The sequence below is a fragment of the Haemaphysalis longicornis genome, unplaced genomic scaffold (genome assembly GCF_048455015.1).
Source record: "Haemaphysalis longicornis isolate Haplotype H1 unplaced genomic scaffold, Haemaphysalis longicornis Haplotype H1 scaffold_197, whole genome shotgun sequence".
NCBI lineage: Eukaryota > Metazoa > Arthropoda > Arachnida > Ixodida > Ixodidae > Haemaphysalis > Haemaphysalis longicornis.
In genome coordinates, this window is record NW_027526292.1 from 377011 (window position 1) to 394147 (window position 17137).

General features: G+C 49.4%; 1 protein-coding gene across 1 annotated transcript in view; it reads right to left on the minus strand.

Annotated features, from left to right (window-relative positions):
• Window positions 1-368: 368 nt before the first annotated feature.
• LOC144166899 (cytochrome P450 3A29-like) overlaps window positions 369-17137 on the minus strand; it is a 53466-nt gene continuing 36697 nt past the window's right edge. Inside the window, exons 8-11 of the mRNA XM_077696350.1 lie at window positions 15909-16000; window positions 14944-15087; window positions 5693-5855; window positions 369-523 (exon numbers count right to left, since the gene is read on the minus strand). Of these exons, the coding sequence (XP_077552476.1) occupies window positions 434-523; window positions 5693-5855; window positions 14944-15087; window positions 15909-16000 (489 nt within the window). The 3' untranslated portion in view covers window positions 369-433. The remainder of the gene's footprint in view (window positions 524-5692; window positions 5856-14943; window positions 15088-15908; window positions 16001-17137) is intronic.

A 17137-nucleotide genomic window follows, 5' to 3' on the forward strand; every position in this document is an offset into this window, starting at 1 on the left:
CATATTTAGTGCGAAAAATTATGCAGACGGCTCGTATCAGGTTAAAAATACTCGCATAAGGCACTTTTTGCGCAGCGCGGAGTAACACCTGGCCGCGGTGATGAGGCGCAGGGTCCCTGAGTATATACGGCGGGATCGTGTTATCACACACGGCTGTAATACGGCGGCGGGGAGTCGGTCAGGATGATAGCGATAGACATTTTACGACGTGTGTAGGAACCCGCCACTGCAATACGCCGGGACTCGGTGCCTCCCTTTTCCCGATACCTGTGCTGAAATCAGTTATCAGCAGAGACATTGTAGAAATATTCAGTGCATTTATAACATATACGACTAAGCCAAATGTTACAAGCCTTTCGTCGAAATTTATGACACCATTTTAATTCCTTTAACGGAAACAATATTGTTACATTGTTCCTCTTCTGGAGACATTTCAGGACGAGTGGTCTTCCCGCTTGCGTATCCCGATGGTGATGTCTTCAACGCTCAACACACCAAACCCTTTGGCGATCTTCAACGGAACCTGTTGATGAGGTAAGAGTAGACAATTGTATTTCGAAAGGAGTACCGAAAGGGGGGTGGAGGGGGGCGTTAGGCACAACACCGGAAGTTTCCAGCAACTTATTTCGTTCAAAGAAAACAATATAGAGCAGTTCTAGCTATCTACGGTGTTAATGGCAGCAGCGCTTGATAGTTTTAGGTAACATTATTGATATTTTGTCGTTCAGGCGTAGCGTCGCAGAAATGCGCTTCGGGCTGAAGGTAAATTGAGCACCTGGTGTCTGCAAACGACGGCACTTTTTTGTATAAGTCCTCAATTAGAAATAGAAAAAACAATCTCCAGTGGCCGTCTGTGCACACCTCGTTTCTTTGCATAACGTCACGTTCTCACTGGCATTGTTTTGAATAGGTTTGCTTGCACATGCACGCGGTAGATGCGGCAGGCAGTTCTGACTAATAATTTGAGTAATGGCGCGTACTACAAACATTTATTTTAATTTCAAGTATAATAAAAAAGCGCCTTCACCACCGAAGCAGTAACATAAATTAATTTCTCCTTCGTAGTAGTTGCGTGAAACTTTCGCGAGCGGAAGGTACTCATAACTCAACAGCGGTTCGTTTATACATACAGAGTTGATGCCACACTGCCAGGAACCGCCGGAACAGATGTAGGTCGCTGAGCTCGCGTTGCATAATAGTTCGCTCCGGATGGCGTGTGCGCCGGCCTCGATAACTTTATATGGGGCAACGGATGAGCAACAAAATCTGGGCTGGCATGCGGTTGGGACGCACGTATTCTGTGCGTGAACGTTATTTTCACTTCTGAAACAATCTCGAAGTCCGTTAACAGGTGGCCAAGCTCGCTGAGAAAGGAAGTTGCTTGCGCCATTCACTTTTGTCCTTTTTCGCACTTGAATATGCCGACGCGTGCCTTGTCAACCAGTACGAGCCAGTTTTAGAGAGGAATGTGACTTGTTAATACCGCTCGTAATACCAGTCACGTCATTAACTTGCAGACAGCATTCAATGACACACCAGCCCAAAGTCACGCTGTAATCGCTTGTGTGTGCTCATTTTTCTCAGAATTAAATATATTTCCATTGAAGGCCTCTAAGTTTAATTTTGTTATACCCAAAATTATTTACAGATACATCATTAAACTTCTTTCTTGTTAAAAGGAAATGAAGTTCTTCCAGGCGCAAAAGCTTTGCAAGGTAGAATAGAAAATAACCGAACCTTTCCTGAGAAAATCGTCGAGCAGATGAACTGTCACATAAGCCTTCCCATTTAGAAAGGCAGCAAGGAAATAAGCGGCTCGGCAAGCCACCTCATTCTAACGATCGCGAAGAGGCTTCACACAAGAAACATACGGTGCGGCTGGGCTGGGTGCCGGGACACGCAGGTGACTTCGTTAACGAGGCCGCCAACGCGTGCGCGAGGGTCGGAAAAGTATCCGCTCCCACCTATCGCATCGACCCGGTTGACGCAGCGCCGCTTCCAAGGAAGAAAGCAAGGCCCATTTTCGCGGCGCAACACCCCACTTGCCAATAGAACTGCCAGGAGGACATCCCAGGGACGCCAAAACCCAGGCACGTAAGAGCCGCGGCTGCTCTACTGAGCACGTGCTCGAAAAGTGGCGGGAGCGTAAGCGCAAAGTGCTCGCAGAGTGCCTAATAATAATAATAATACTTTATTAGCATACATATATTCTGGGAGACCCAAGCCTGCAAGGGCCGCAGAAGGCAGTGTGCCCATACCAATAACCCTGCGGGCCCAGCCTGGGTCCCAATGTTCATAGCTATTCACCACAGACTACAGCAGTGCTGCACTACGCAGTCCCACCACAGACTACTCCAGTGCTGCACTACGCAGTCCGTTGGGCAGCCCTCATTATAGTCCTGGGGTCGTCGTCGTCGGGCGGGAATGTTCCAGTGTAGTCAGATGGGAGCTGGCGCCATAGAGCTGCTGCACGGGGCAGCCAAGATGAGCCATGGTGTTGCGTGCGCGTAAGGAGCGGCTGAAGACGGCCTTGAGCGGTGGTTCCCCACCGCTCAAGACCACTGGGCGAACCACCCGAGAACCCCACATAGCCCACCATCGCGACGCGTTCCTCATGTCACTCACTGACGAGGCCCACAACGCACCACAGCCTGTGTGAGTGCTCGGGGCTCGCAACGGAGAGAAGAGCCCATCTCCCGCCGAACATCTAGGCCCTCCAGGAGTGGGCATCGCCTCGTCTGTGCCGGGCTCTCCAAAAAAAGACTGCGATGACCCTGTGTACTTTTGCAAGTGACACGGCGATGCCCAAGACAATGTAGACGCCCTCACTTCGTTTACCTGTTGCTCTAGAACTTACTGAACCTTTAGTCTACCTTTCTAACGGAAGAATAATAATACAAGTGTTTCTTTTGTACTGGTCCATCTCACATCCGCACAATCGACCCCATTCTGGTAGCTCAGTAGTCAGCTTATAGACATCCAGGAGGAATGCTAGGGGCCCTGAAGACGCCGCCCACTTGCTTTTCCCTTGCTTACTGGCTTGCTTGCTTGCTTGATTGCGTTGGTCTTTCGGTAGGACGGTTCATTTTCGCCCTTCATGCTCTCTATTACCTTCTGGTGTTTTATCGGCAGCTGGAGACGACATCATTTTATTTTGTGATTTTTTTGGAATTCTGTTGAAGGCACCTGTACTGCTTTATGTAAAAATCTATTAAGGCCAGCCTACGTATTAAGCAGGCATTGTCACTTCATTCTGCATTAAGTTATCAGAAGAATGCCGTGAGAAATGTTCATAGTGCAACTTGACTTACCCTCAATACAACTGGATGGCACAAGTGTGCCAGACAAGTCAATATGAACAAAAAACGCTCTCGACATACAGCCGTCAAAGCAGTAGTGAAGCACAGCTTGCGAAAAATTTTCTTAGTGCTGTCGTCTTTGGTTGCATTCGCGTTATAACGTGTTTTGGTATTAAGAACGCAAACTTACGCAGTATTCATGTCACGCACTATATAAAGAGCGAACGTTTACGCCTCAGGATAAAAGAAAGCCCCAAGCCGGCAGAAACAGTCTTCTTTCCGCGCTGTCACTTCAACGTTTTGTAGCGTGAGGTACACTGACCGAGGTTGAGCAGTTTCGCGAGGCTCCTGGAAAGCTGTGCTCCGCATTCGCGAGGAACAGTGACGTCACATGGCGCACAGAACATTGCTCTCTGCTCCGCGCCCAGCGTCTTCGCCGACCTCCGTTCCGCACGTGGCGGCACGGTCCACTTCACGATCATGCGAAGGGTGGCCGGGTGCGGAACCGATGGCTCGTGCGTCGTAGCAACACCGGCGTGCGCCTGTGGAACCAGCTTAGCCCTGGGGCGATTGGTGACGCCTGATAAATATACATGTGTCACATAATGCGTATACCGTGTGCGTTTCATTGAAGCAACAGGAAGCATGATAATCAAGCTAATCCTAGACAACAAGGAAAGCTAAGAATACCCAGCTGAACCTTAGCTCACGCGACGTATATCGTGGCATAGCCGAGCTAAGCCACTGCTAATTCCTTTTCCGAATCTGTTACTTGCGCTTCAAGACGTGCCTCGCAATGTTTTCTTACCATGAGAGCGGTTTTAACTGCAAAGAACTGACCAAAACGCATACATTGCACTGTTTGGCCTTAATCTAAAGTAAGGAGCGAATTCACTGTTATCCGTGCTTCCTGGCGGAATAGGCTCCAGCGTCGATGCATAACAGGGCTTCAGTCATCACTCCCTCTTAAGCCCACCTGGACAACACGTGCATGCTGTTTACTATTACCCCCAGTACTGCACAAAATGCATGTGTTGGGGCATAACGTTTGCTCAGCAGTCAAACTAAAAAAAAGCATGTGTTTTTGTCAAGTACGTTTACAGTCTGTACAAAGGTACAAGCGGGCACAAAAAAGTATGTTGAGTACCTTAATGGCACAAGCACGCTTTAACCTAAGTGGGTTCCCGGACCAATTTTGGCCTTGCAGTGAATTTCCTGCTATTTATAAAGGTTTATTCATGCCCATGTTATAGTAGCAGAAATCGATGTCAATTTAGGGTAACTGATAATGCATATTTTATCTTTATCTTCCCGGGAAGCCGGGGCAGAAGAAATCGCGGAAAGACGCGTTGCCACCTTCCTTGCGCGCTGTATGCGCCTTCCATGCTATGCCTGTAGAGCGTTGTACCAGGTTTGTAATGCTGCCAAGTCTGGTATATAACGGTGCCGGATACCACGGGAGGCTGTACTAAAGAGGTTCAAGCTCCCTGGACACAAACAGCATTTCCTCACCAGACAAGGATTTAGCAACCCTGGTTGAGTACATTTACTAAAAACCTCCCAATGCTTGCACAAACACACTTTCGGACTTCAGGCACTCGATAGACGTGGCTGCAGATATTTGTGAGAGGCCTTCGTCCTGCGGTGGGTATAACCGAGCTTAAAATAAAAATAAAGATAAAATAACGTAAAGATAAAGATAGAGATAAAAATAATGTATATTTATACTCTACGCCCACAGATATAACAACAAACTAGATCTTCCTTCGCTCGAAAAAAAATCTATCCCATTCTCTGCTTCCATTTCCTCTGCACGAAAAGGAAACTCCCTTAGTTTTCTGAAATCTAGTTTAAAGAAAAGACGATGTCGTTATCTTTTTCCCGTTGGTCTGACCTCTTTGTACCGTCTACGTAGACGACGATAGCACAGCTGTGGCACGCCGGCGTCGCCGGGAAAAAGTTTTGCCTCTGCATTCCTTGTTCGCTTGAAAATCCTGCAGTGCCACTCACTCGAGGCCTTTCTGCGTGAACCCCCGAGAATTTGCATTGACTGATTGTGGCGTCAGATCTCTGCGCAAAAACATCCACCCCAGCGCATCTGGTCTTCATGTTTTGCATGTTTCAGCTTAGCATGAACTAGCTTAGTATCAATAGCCAGGTAGGCTTAGTATGAACTACAAACATACTGAGTGGCGGAAATACTCAACACACAAGAAAGAAGACACGGACAGGCGCTGCTAGCGCCTGAACTAGCTACTAGTATGAGCTACTAGTAGGAACTAGCCACGACAAATTTGTCGTTATAAACCACCATTCATTTTGTCTTACCGCTGCTGTGGCGTGGTGTAACTAAACTAAACAGGCATACGAAAGCTCAACTATAGTATGTATACCTGTGTTTTTTCTGTGCGTACAAAACGGACGCTCCGCACTGAGTGGAACAGGCACAGCTTGACTGCCTGCAAAGCAAGGCGCATTCCGACGCAGTTCCTCGGCCCGGCTCCGAAAGGAAGGTAGGTGTACGGCCGTATGGAGCCCATGTTGCTCTCGTTGAACCTGCGCAGAGTTGTACGCGTTAAGAATGAGTCACACGAGAGACAACAAACATCGCCGCAACGACTTCGGTTTCTCAAATCTGTGCTCGAAGGAGCTACCCCGTGCAGTCAACGATGCTACAGTTTGCCACTGGGAAGCGTAAGACAACGATGAAATCAGCCCCTTCTATACGACTGCGTATGCCGTTGTACGGCGCCAGCAGTTTGATACCCACGCAATGGAGGTGGTGGTGTCCGCGGCGCAAGAGGCACCAGGGCGAGACGGGTGCAATTAGCATGTCGATGGCGCCGCGCTAGCCGTCCGCTCTCCGTTATCCTTGAGGGAACATGACAGGGGGGCAGGGGCCAATAGCGGAGTGCGGGAGACCATTAGATATGTGCAGGCTGATTCGGAAGTGATGAACCGCGGTGTTCGGATTTTAACCAGTCACCTGTCCGTCGGTGCGTTATCACATCTTTCACCTGACGGAAGCATGTTTGTCCCGGCGTACGAAATGAAGCATTCATGAGAAATACCATTCCTGATAATACCGTGAAAACACTGAATCTTTCAATGCAGCATTTTCGCCAAATTGTTTTAAGTAGTAGCCTACTAACAACGGCTCGCCGTATTGTGCAACATTGCCATATTTAGATGGTAGTTACATTCGTAATATCAAGGCCATGTTGTGTTAGAACATGTAACTGCCATCGCTCCATGAATAAACAGGCAGAGGGTACGATAAGCAGGGAGACGAGGAGGGAAGCGTAGCCCGACTTCAGCAGTTGCTAGCAACGCGGTACCTCGACAACCAATCAGGACAAGGCGACCGTGGGCCTCTTCGATTTACATCCTTGGACTCACCGCGGATACTCAGCGCGTGGTCCAAGAATACCTCACTCCATAGAACTGCACGTGAAAAACAAATGTCGAACTGCTCCTCGGGCAGTCCGTGGAGAGCCCAAGTGTGATGATACCAAAAAAAGCCACCCGCATCTTCCCACGGGGGGAACTCGAGTAAATGCGTCGCATCTACTCGAGTCAAGCAAAGCGTCACGTCAAGCGAAAGCCAAGCAAAGACGCCCTTGACTGAATTCCGAACGCGCGCTCCGCCGCTTATATACGTTGAGGGGACTGCGTAAGCCGGTCCCAGTCGACGACGTTGGCGTACTTGTAAAGCGGCGTGGACTCTAGGTGTTTGAGCCAAGCGCGGATGTTGCTTCGCCGGAGAACGGCACACTGGTTATATGCGCAGCGCGCCCGAAGGAGAGGAAGCCGCGGAAGAGAGAGTACTGCACATGCGCCGGCCCCAGCGCCTCTGCCGCGGCTATGACCCAACGTGCCGCGACTATGACCCAACACAATCCAACAAAATCCACTTTAATCCTATCCAATCCAAATCAAATCCAAGTCAAGCCAAGCCAATCCAAGCCAATCCAATCCAATCCAATGCAATCCAATCCAATCCAATCCAATCCAATGCCCCTCGCGAGAGAGTGTTCGAATCCAATCCAATGCCCCTCGCGAGAGAGTGTTCGCTATCGCCTCGACTCGACGCGCATGCGCAGTGAGCGTGCGGACTACGGACGCCAACGCGGGTGACATCGTGAGTTACTGAAATGCTCTGCATTTAAAAGTTGACGACGACCAAGTGGAAAACAAGGTCAATCACCCGCACGCGGGTATGTGCCAGAAGGGCACAGCGTGCCAGAAGTGCGTGCAAGAAGAGGAAAACGTCGGATGACGAGCGCAAGACCGGCTGGAGTTCGGGTGCCCTCAAGAAAGGCGACATTCACCCGAGGGCGACGACCATGCAGGAGTGCTGGGACATCGCCAGCTCCGCCGGCACAGCGGGGCCCACGCCGTAGGGCCGGACGCCCGTCCATCTCCAGGCACTCGAGCTTTGCGCCGGGTAGCCTGGTCATCGTTCCCTCCTGCGAGGGCCGCCACGCCGTAGGGCGGACCACCTGCTGCTCCCACATACCGAGGTACCCGTGCCTTGCGCCGGGGAGCCTTGGCTCGCGCCAAGTCATCGGGCCACTACAGTCCAAGGTGGATCTACCGTTCCTGCCAGGCAAGGCAGCGGCGCCAAAAAGACCCGAACGCTACGCCACGGCCACTGGACACTCCAGAACGTGAAGCCGTCGGGCAAGTTTACGTTCCTACAATGGATGCGCCGTACGACGCACCTGAAGAACTACTGTGAGCTAGTTCTTTTTGTTCCTAATAGTGACATTTAGTGGGTGCTAGAACTATTGTTCTTAGCATCAGGACCATTCCATTTACCTTTCCTTTTTGTAGAGTGTGTGTGTAGTGTCGCTACCTTTCCTGCATTCTCCGCGTATTCAGTTGGTTGAGCCTTATCATACACGTGTCTAGTTTCTTTTGGGGCCCGTGTTGCCTCTCGTCCTTTGCTTGTCAAGTGTGCATTGTCTCGTTGTTCATTAACACCGAACCCTGACATCATCACACCAACACTGTAAATCGGAGAGCCCCACTGCTCTTGGCGCTGCCTCCGCGCCGCGGCCAACGCAGTCTGAGATCGGCGCTGACATGCGGGCATGTTGATTGAAAATATCTGCACCCGCAGAGTCAGCATTTGTACACCTTGATGTTGGGAAAAGCGCGAATAATTCTTGGACAAGGAACAAGACAGCACGGAGCACTCCGTCCTGTCTTCTTCCTTGTCTAAGTATTGTTTCACTGTGTACTGAAGGTGTACCTTCGCTACACGGTGAAACAATGAGTTATGGGGATAAAACTACGAAATACAGACGCACGTGGGTCCCCGACAAATTCACTTCTGCGGCGCTATAAGTATGGCAAATTTAATGAACGAAGGGGGCAGTGGTGGTGGTGGTATTGTTGGATCAGGCAGTGTTAGCTTGGCAAGAATTGCTAGCAATCGCTCCGCCCGAGCTCCACCTGTTCTTGGAGTCATTTCACCACGAGTCCGCCTGTTTCGTCTCCTGAGGGAAGCTAAGAAGGAGCGACACTTCCCCGCGTCCAATGTCCCCTTGGGAAGACGATGTGGTCCAGAGTGGTGTTTAAAGATGCCAACTTTCAAATCACTGCGCATATCAGTCCGTTCTTCAGCATGCTCTGGGCAGCCATTACGTAGAGGTGCACAACCTCTAGCACTGCATATGACGAACAGAGGGCCAATCGCACGGACATCTGTATTTTCCAGCTTCTCCATACCTTGCTCCCCCCCCCCACTTTCCATATGGCCTTCAGTGGAACTTTCTTATAGTATGGGGGAACGCGTTCATTTTTCACTACAATTTATTGTTACAAATTTTCGCCTGGCGTGTATTGTAGACAACCGGAAAAGAGCCCGCTTATAACCAGTGACTAAAAAGCTAATGGCCTTGCAATGAACTTCCTGGTCCCACGCTGCTGCAGCAGACACTTCTGTTTATTACGTTTATACGAAATTGCGTATTTATTACGTAGAAGAAATGGCATTACTTCCAGAGTAGTTCTAAAGGACAAACAGCCTTGCTTCGGTTTCGCTTCCCAACCACATCGGCTACTTTTTGTTGCAGCGGGAGACAAATTCCCCAAGTCCACGTATTAAATGTCTTTCGGAGGTGTAAATAAAGCCGCACCTTTCACTACGGTACGCATCACCAGCCCGGTGTAGCCTCTGTGCGCGAAAACGCAGGACAACCTAGGCGCAAGATTGTAGCCACAAATCGGTAATTATATAAGAATTCAGCGAACTGCTCAATTCAGTTTCCAGGCCAAGGAATGTAGTATATAATTTTACAATAATATCAACACGGGCACATATGCGGACGTCGGCGACATTAAACGCATCGGAGTCAAACAATATGCCTCGTACGACACTCTGCTGCATTATTCCTCATAAAAATATTCATTCCCGTAATGAAACAATTAGATGCACACGTTGCCAAAAAATAAAACTATTGGCACGGCTCCTTCCGGCCCGGCGCCTGCTGTCGACATGGCTGACTGCGCATGTGGGTCCTTCACTATAGTAGAGAATGCGTACCACTTTTCTAGATTTCCACCGTAGCTTTTCGTTTCTATTGAAACTAGCACAAGGCGGCGCCGTACGCAGCAGGACGAGCGCCGGGAGGATTCCGAGCAGCTTGCGGCCTGCGCTGGAGCCTAGTAACGGCCCCGTTCAGCTCTGACATGGGTATATTCATTTAATGCACCATCATTCTTAGCGAGTGGCTCACCGCGCCCTGCATCTCACAAAAATACGGGAACGTCGCAGGTTGATTGACTGTAGGGTTTAACGCATCGACGCAACGCAGGCGATGAGGCGCGCCGTAGCGGAGGGCTCCGGAATAATTTTGACCACCCGAGGATCTTTAACGTGTACCGAAATATCGTACACACGGGCGTTTTTGCTTTTCGCTTTTGCTTCCATCAGAAAAGTGGCCGCCGCGGCCGGGAAGCGAACCCGCGTCCTCGTGCTAAGCAGCACAACGCCATTGCCACTGAGCTAACGCGGCGGGTAGGAGCGCCGCATGTAACGCATTTATTTATTATAATACTGTTATACAGATAGTCGGAAGGAAAAACTAGAAACTCGAAGCAGGGGAAATAGTTGTCAAACGAAAAGAAATATAACCAAAACCACCGCTTTTATAACCCGCAAAAGCGCAACGAAGACAAGTATAACAAGCCCCCCAAAGAAAGAAACCGAAACTGTTATAAGAAGGTACAAAAATACACAAACAGCGTATACCAATGCATTTGCACGGAAATATGCGATTAGCCAGGTTTACAAGTTTATTGGTTATAATATTCTATATGTGCATGATTCCGCTTAAGACGAACACCCATATTGAAGAGAAGCGGCGCAGTAATACAGTGGAACCCCGACAATACGACCTTCAACGGACCGCGAGAGAGCGTCGTGTGACGGGGGTGTCGTACGACCGCGGTGCGGGTAAATGCCGGCCTAGTGGACGATCGCAAGCGACAGGTGGGTAAGAACGTACTTAAACTACTATATTTTGCGCGTTCTGGCGCGATTTGCGAACCTTTATCTGAAATCTAACGTTTAGACAAAAGCAAGGTTTATGTTGCACCCCACCCTGTAAGGTTCGACCGCGGAGGTCAGTGAACAGCAGCGCCACCCTCCTTCCCCCGGAGCACATCCGACGACGGGCCGCCACCAATTAGGGCACCTGTATGCAAGGTGCGCCCGGGAGCAGGCTGGGCGGCGCATGGACAAACCCCTTCGGCGGGGTTCGAGTGCAGACGCCGCCGCACTGCGTGCACCCGTCGCGACACCGATTGTGGCAGCAGTCGTTATCCTCCAAAGCGGGCCGCTGGCAATTTGGCCGCAGGATGCAGAGGGCCACCGCGGAAGCGCTGTCTAGACGGCGCCCTTACGGGGACAAAAGGACACGGCGTGCTTTCACCACCTTGGGTGGGTGACGCGCAATGCATGCCTTGCCGTTTATTGTTTTCTTTAACCTTTCCCCTTCCCTCACCGAGGGTATTTATGTCGAGCCCGGCGAGAGAAAGGGAGTCTTTAGCTCTTTGAACTTGCTGCAGGTCGTGGGGATAGTCCTGCCTGCGCCGGCTAGACCCCGGCAAGCTTCTAAGCCCCACCGCGGGCTCCGCTTAGCTCCCATGTATATGTCCTGTAAATATTCTTGTACGTAAACTGTACATAGTTTGGATATCAGCGTCTGCCTCGTCCCTCACGGCGATACGAGACACAGCGGCGCATTCCTGGATACGGAGACCTGAAATTTACTCCCCCTTCCTCCACGCGTCCGAGCTACCCCGCAAGCCACGCCAGTGCTTGCAGGCCACGCTTCGCAACACCAAGCGCCTTGCGCGCGCGAGATGAGGCCGACGTCGGGGAGCAAATTGAGAGGGAAAAGGTGAGTGTGAAACTGCCAAGGCCAAGCTAAACGAAAGATTGAAGAAGGCGGAGATGAAAATAAGAGAAAACGGCATTCCCGTACATGGTGGAGACACCCTTTGCACGGTCCCGTGGCGTCGCCTTTGGGTCAAAGTGCTCATTACATAGCTGTTTTCGTTTCCCTCAAGATCCAGCAAAGCGAAATAAATGATTGAAACTTCGAGAGCAAACCGTATTGCAGCGAAAATTATAGAGGATTCAAACTTCGAGAGTAAACAGTATTGCGGCGAAAATAATAGCGCGGTCTTGCTGCGGCGCCCAGCGATTGACCTAAAATCGCGGTACCAACGTATACGTGTCTCCACCGTTGCGTCGGAGGCTTGTGAATAAATTGACACACTGTACTAAAGAAAGGAGCGGAGTGACAACGCGTCTTTGAAAGGCAGTGGTAAGCAAAGAGCAGACATATAGGGAGAGAGAGCATCTTGAAAAGAAGAAACTTGGCTGGAGCAGGTGGGGGAAGCGGGTAACCGCCGTGGGGTTCCGTCGCATGTGTTTTCACGTTTGTGGGTGGCTCGATGGGAGCTTCAAGTTCACGGTCCGCCTGCCACCTGAACTTCAACTTCTGGCGCTCGGCGCGTTGGCGTACTGCTGCCGCGTGGAGGCGTCGAAGGTTAACTCCTGCTCAAGAGTAGCCGCATGCGTGCTTGCGTCTGTTCAGCAAGTGGTCTGGCCCGCCTACGGACCTGAACACATCAAGCAGCGTCAAACGGGGGTTCAGAGTTAAGAAAGGTCGGGACGAGGCGGCGGTGTAAAATATTGGAAAGACGCCGGTATATCCGGTCCAGGGTCCGTCGTACCAACGCCGCCTGTATTAACATTGCCTGACGCGTCGCGCGCTCTTCAATGGGAAGGGTAGGGACGCTTAATTCAGGCACTGATCCGCTATGTGGCGCGTGCCGGCGGACATCTCGCCTTACGTCACTGCTCGCGAGTCGCGAACGCTGCACCCACTTCTACGACGTGTGTATGTCAGCTTGCCTGTTGGGCTTCAAGGGCCGTTTCGCTTACATCTTAGCCGCGACGGGGCGCTAGTTCTGTGGCGCACTGGGGATCTCGTTCAACGTGTCGCTCGCTTCATACCTGCTGCATTTTTCCAACGATAAAGACGGAGGCAGACTCAAATAGTGTAAGAACATACTGATTGTCGGGTAGACATATAGCTAACAGAAAAACGATATTTTCGGATGGGGCAGCCATATTTTACTGATATTTTTCTTTCTGGAGTATTTAGAGAAGAAAAAATTGCGTGCACGTTTTTTGTTCATGCGCTCACTTCTACGATTACTTTCCAATAATATCACGTACTTGTAAACTTCAGAAAATTATAGGAAACAAAAGGATAAGCAGCTGGGATCCCGCCACGCTGTCCGGGCGCTTCTACAGTACAGTCCTCAATTTTAGAAGTGCGTACCGAGGCGGAGTGCGAACAGCGGGGTCAAAACAATACCTAAATGCGGAGGGGATAGAAGTGGGATGCCCCACTCAGAAAATTTCAGGGCCTGTGATCCGAGTAGATAAGCGCGCAAAGCCGGCATCAGCCTGCGGCAGCGCAAGGGAATTTTGCTTCGTGACAAAGGAAGTTTTATCAGTGGCAGACCAAGACAGACAGGCATGGTGTAAACAAGAAGGCGTAGGAGCGCCGCCTCGGGAACGCTAAACAAACTTTCAACTATTTTGCATAGTTTCCGAGAACCTTCGCTGGCTGGCGGACACGAAAGCACGCTGGAAGGCTACGGAGCGGGCAAGGGTAGGAGAGAGCAACAGGAGAGTGGCTGTTTGGCCATTTTTCGCTCACGCGTTAGGCACTGTTTATACAGGAGGCGTTGGTCGTACTATGAAGCTGACCGCGTGCATTCGACCGTCATATTGTCACGTGGCCAAAGACGACGCAGTTGTCTTCAAGGAAAACACGTTTAGTGGAGCGAACTTGGGCTATCCTAACAATTCAAAAGAATACAGATTCAGAGGCGGCGAAGCAGCGGTCAACAAATGGACTTGCGCAGGCGAGGATCGTCGAAAGGAACGCCGCGACGTCTGCTCGGCAGGCTTTTATCTTTCGGCGCGAGTGTTTCTAGAACCGTCGTTTTTTACATCCACAACATTGTAGATCACTGAAGATTTTTCTGGGCTAGTGACGATTAGATGAAACAGTCTGCTTATCTGAATGAGAGCCCTTGCGGCATAAAAAATAAAGAATGAAAGACGCGCTTCGCTTGGGACACAGATAACAGAGCCGGGCGTGGCCGGGCAGTAAAAACAAACAATAAATAAACCCATACGTGGTTCGCGGCAATATCAACGGAGTTTTTAATGCATTGTTGCTATGGGGAGTTTGCCGGGAGCGTGGTGATTCGTCGTAAGAAGCGGGTCGTCGTAAGTCTGGGTTCCGTATTACCAAGGTTCAGTTGTACTTAAATCATGTATACCCACCGGCAAACACAAGTTCCCACGTGAAACTTTATGTCCCACATGAAACTAAGTCCCACATAAAACATTAAGTCCCACATAAGACTTGCTCCAGCGCCAATCTTCTGCAGAGGCAACAAAATGGAAACATATGTATGTATCCTTACGCGCAATTATACCGAAGATGCAAAGTGCTTCCGCGAATGCTGCAGTCTGTCGACCACTCCAGAATATCCCCCCGTCCCCTTAGCGCGCCACCGTGCTCCTTGAATGTCACACAGCAACGAGGGGCTGACGCCGAAATCGAGAAAATTGATTGCCTTGTGAAGGGCCTGCATGCCCACTCGGCTATCTCGACAGCAGGCGTGAGGCCGCGAGGGGTCGCACCGATAGTTTTCGCGTACCTGTCGCTTGGGTCGGTTTAGTTTGCGACCGTCTGTACTTCACGACAAATATGCGCTCTATATTTGCTACTCTCAAACATAGAGGGCACATTTTAGACGAAGCAGTCGCTCGTGTAACGCGGCCCGGGCGAGGCACTTGGGGGATTAACCATTTCGTGAATCCTCATTTAACTGTATGCTGAAAGTGGCTTGAGTAAGCAACAACCGTTCAGATTATCCATGGTACAGTTGTTTGCGTATATTTGCCTGCTCATCTGCTAAGAAGCTCGGACTAACGCGATTCTTGTGTCGAAGAAGCAATGAGATCAAATCACTCAGTTTCTTTTCTTTAGTCTGTTCACAGTGTTTAATCTCAGCTTAACCAAATAAACGTTACCTTTCCGGTTTGAAGGTCTCTGGCTCAGGGAAAAATTCCGGGTCCCGGTGCATGGCGTACACAGGGACGATGACAACGCAGCCCTTGGGAACCTTGATTCCTCTTTCGTCGAGTACGTAATCTTCAACTGCCGATCGCTCAACCCTGTTGAACAACACAGCACGCAACAAGCAGTCAGGCCAACAAGAACGTCCCATCTTACAAAAAGCGGTGGACCCAAGAGGAAGCGATGTAGGCAATTGTCACTTGAAAGTCGGCGCGTTAAACTCCAAATCATTCAATAAATAATTAAATGAATCACTAATTATTGCTTATTTTTAATCATCCACTAAATAATTGCTCATAAATAATTACCCGCTAATTATTTGTTCCCTAATTATCGATCGATTGACTGATTAATTAATTAAGCATCTATGAATCAATTACCTAAATAATTAACTAAGTGATCAATGGAGCAATTAAGTAATCACCTGATTGATTGGGCAATGAAATAATCGGTTGATTAGTTATATAACTTAAAACAATTAATAAAGTAATTAATTAAGCAATTATTTAATTAAAATAATTTATTAAATAATTAATTTAAATTAAGTATTATTTAATTATGTAATTAATTAATTAAATAATTATAATTAATTAATTAATTAATTAATTAATTAATTAATTAATTAATGCTTGATTGATTGATTGATTGATTGATTGATTGATTGATTGATTGATTGATTGATTGATTGACGCGCCGAAGCTACAACTGGGCTATGAGGCGCGCTGTAGTGCCAAGCCTCCGGACTAATTTCGACCACCTGGGGCTCTTCAGGATGCGCCGTAATCTAGACACACGGACGTTTTCTCTTTCCGCCTCCATGAGCAAAGCGGCCGTGCACTGAGGTCGGTACCGAACCCGCGTCCTTGGGCTTAGCAGCACGACGCCTTAGCCACTGAGTTACCGCGGTGGCTAGACGTACCTCGTTGCTGGAGGGTAGAGCCGCAGAGTTTCCGAGACGACGCAGTGTAGGTACTTCAGCTTAGAGATGATGTCGAGGCTGGGCTCTGGGCCCTGCACATTGTAAAGTTCTATTAACAATGATAGCCATTTTTGGGGTGCGTGAGCGCAACTATTTCGCTCAGTGAGTCTCTCTTCCACTCGAATCAGCCAGAAAATCAGGTCAGTCTGGTCACTAGTAGGTTTCCGACCCACTGAGAAGACGTGTGAAGCACACAAAAAAAATCGTTTGTTTCTTTTTTACACGTCTATGATGGAATACCAACTTAGCCACTGAGAATTGTTGGCGAGTGAGCGAAAGAGAAGTGTAGTGGTGGAGAGCAGAATAGGAAGTGGAATGCAGAGAGGGTGAGAAATAGAGGAGAGAGGCAGAAAATGGGAAATTGAGGGCAGCTGGAAGGAGCTGGGATGAGCGCACTTCCAAGATCATGGCGAAGAAGATTGGAAAGGGGAATCATGAGAAAATTGAAGATAGGAAGGAGAGAGTACAGGAACTGTAGCAGAAGGGAAAAAAGAGTAGGATACGTGGAGAAGGCAACGGGGACGGTAACAGAAGATGAAAGAGGTGCCACGAAAGAAGGTGGGGTCGGGAGACGGAGTGAGGTGGGAAAAACAGGTTAGTATGAAATGAGTGAGGAGGCAATAAAGTGGTGGGGGGAGAAAGGGAGGGGGAAATTGTAGACGATGGAACTAAATATATTAGATGGGGATATGAAAATTGCGGAATAAGAAATTGGATGAGGATGAAAAAGCTACAACGGAAGGGGTGACGTCTAGGAGGAAATCGTGGTTTGGAAATGGGCAAGTGGGCATGAACAATTTTATATTATGTAGCGCGGGAGTAGATGGGGGTGAGGGCAGAAGAGGAGAGCGGGCGATGGTGAAGGCGATTGGAGGAGGGAGAAGTGGGTGAAAAAGGAGCACAAGACAACGCAAGGGGGGCGGGGGGGGAAAGAAAAACGAACAGGTTGAGGGCTACAGGAATAGTAGTTGAAAGAAATGAGGAGGAGGAAAGGTGGAAGATGTTGGGTGTCAGAAAGATAGATGAAAATTTGCGGAGAGGAAAAGTAGGGGCGAGGTAGAGTAGAAGAAAATGGGATGGGTCAGAAAGAAAGGTAGGGAGGAAGGAAGAGGCCGAGCTTGAGGGGGACAGGGTTATTGGGCAGAAAAGGAAGAGTAGTGTAGGACTAA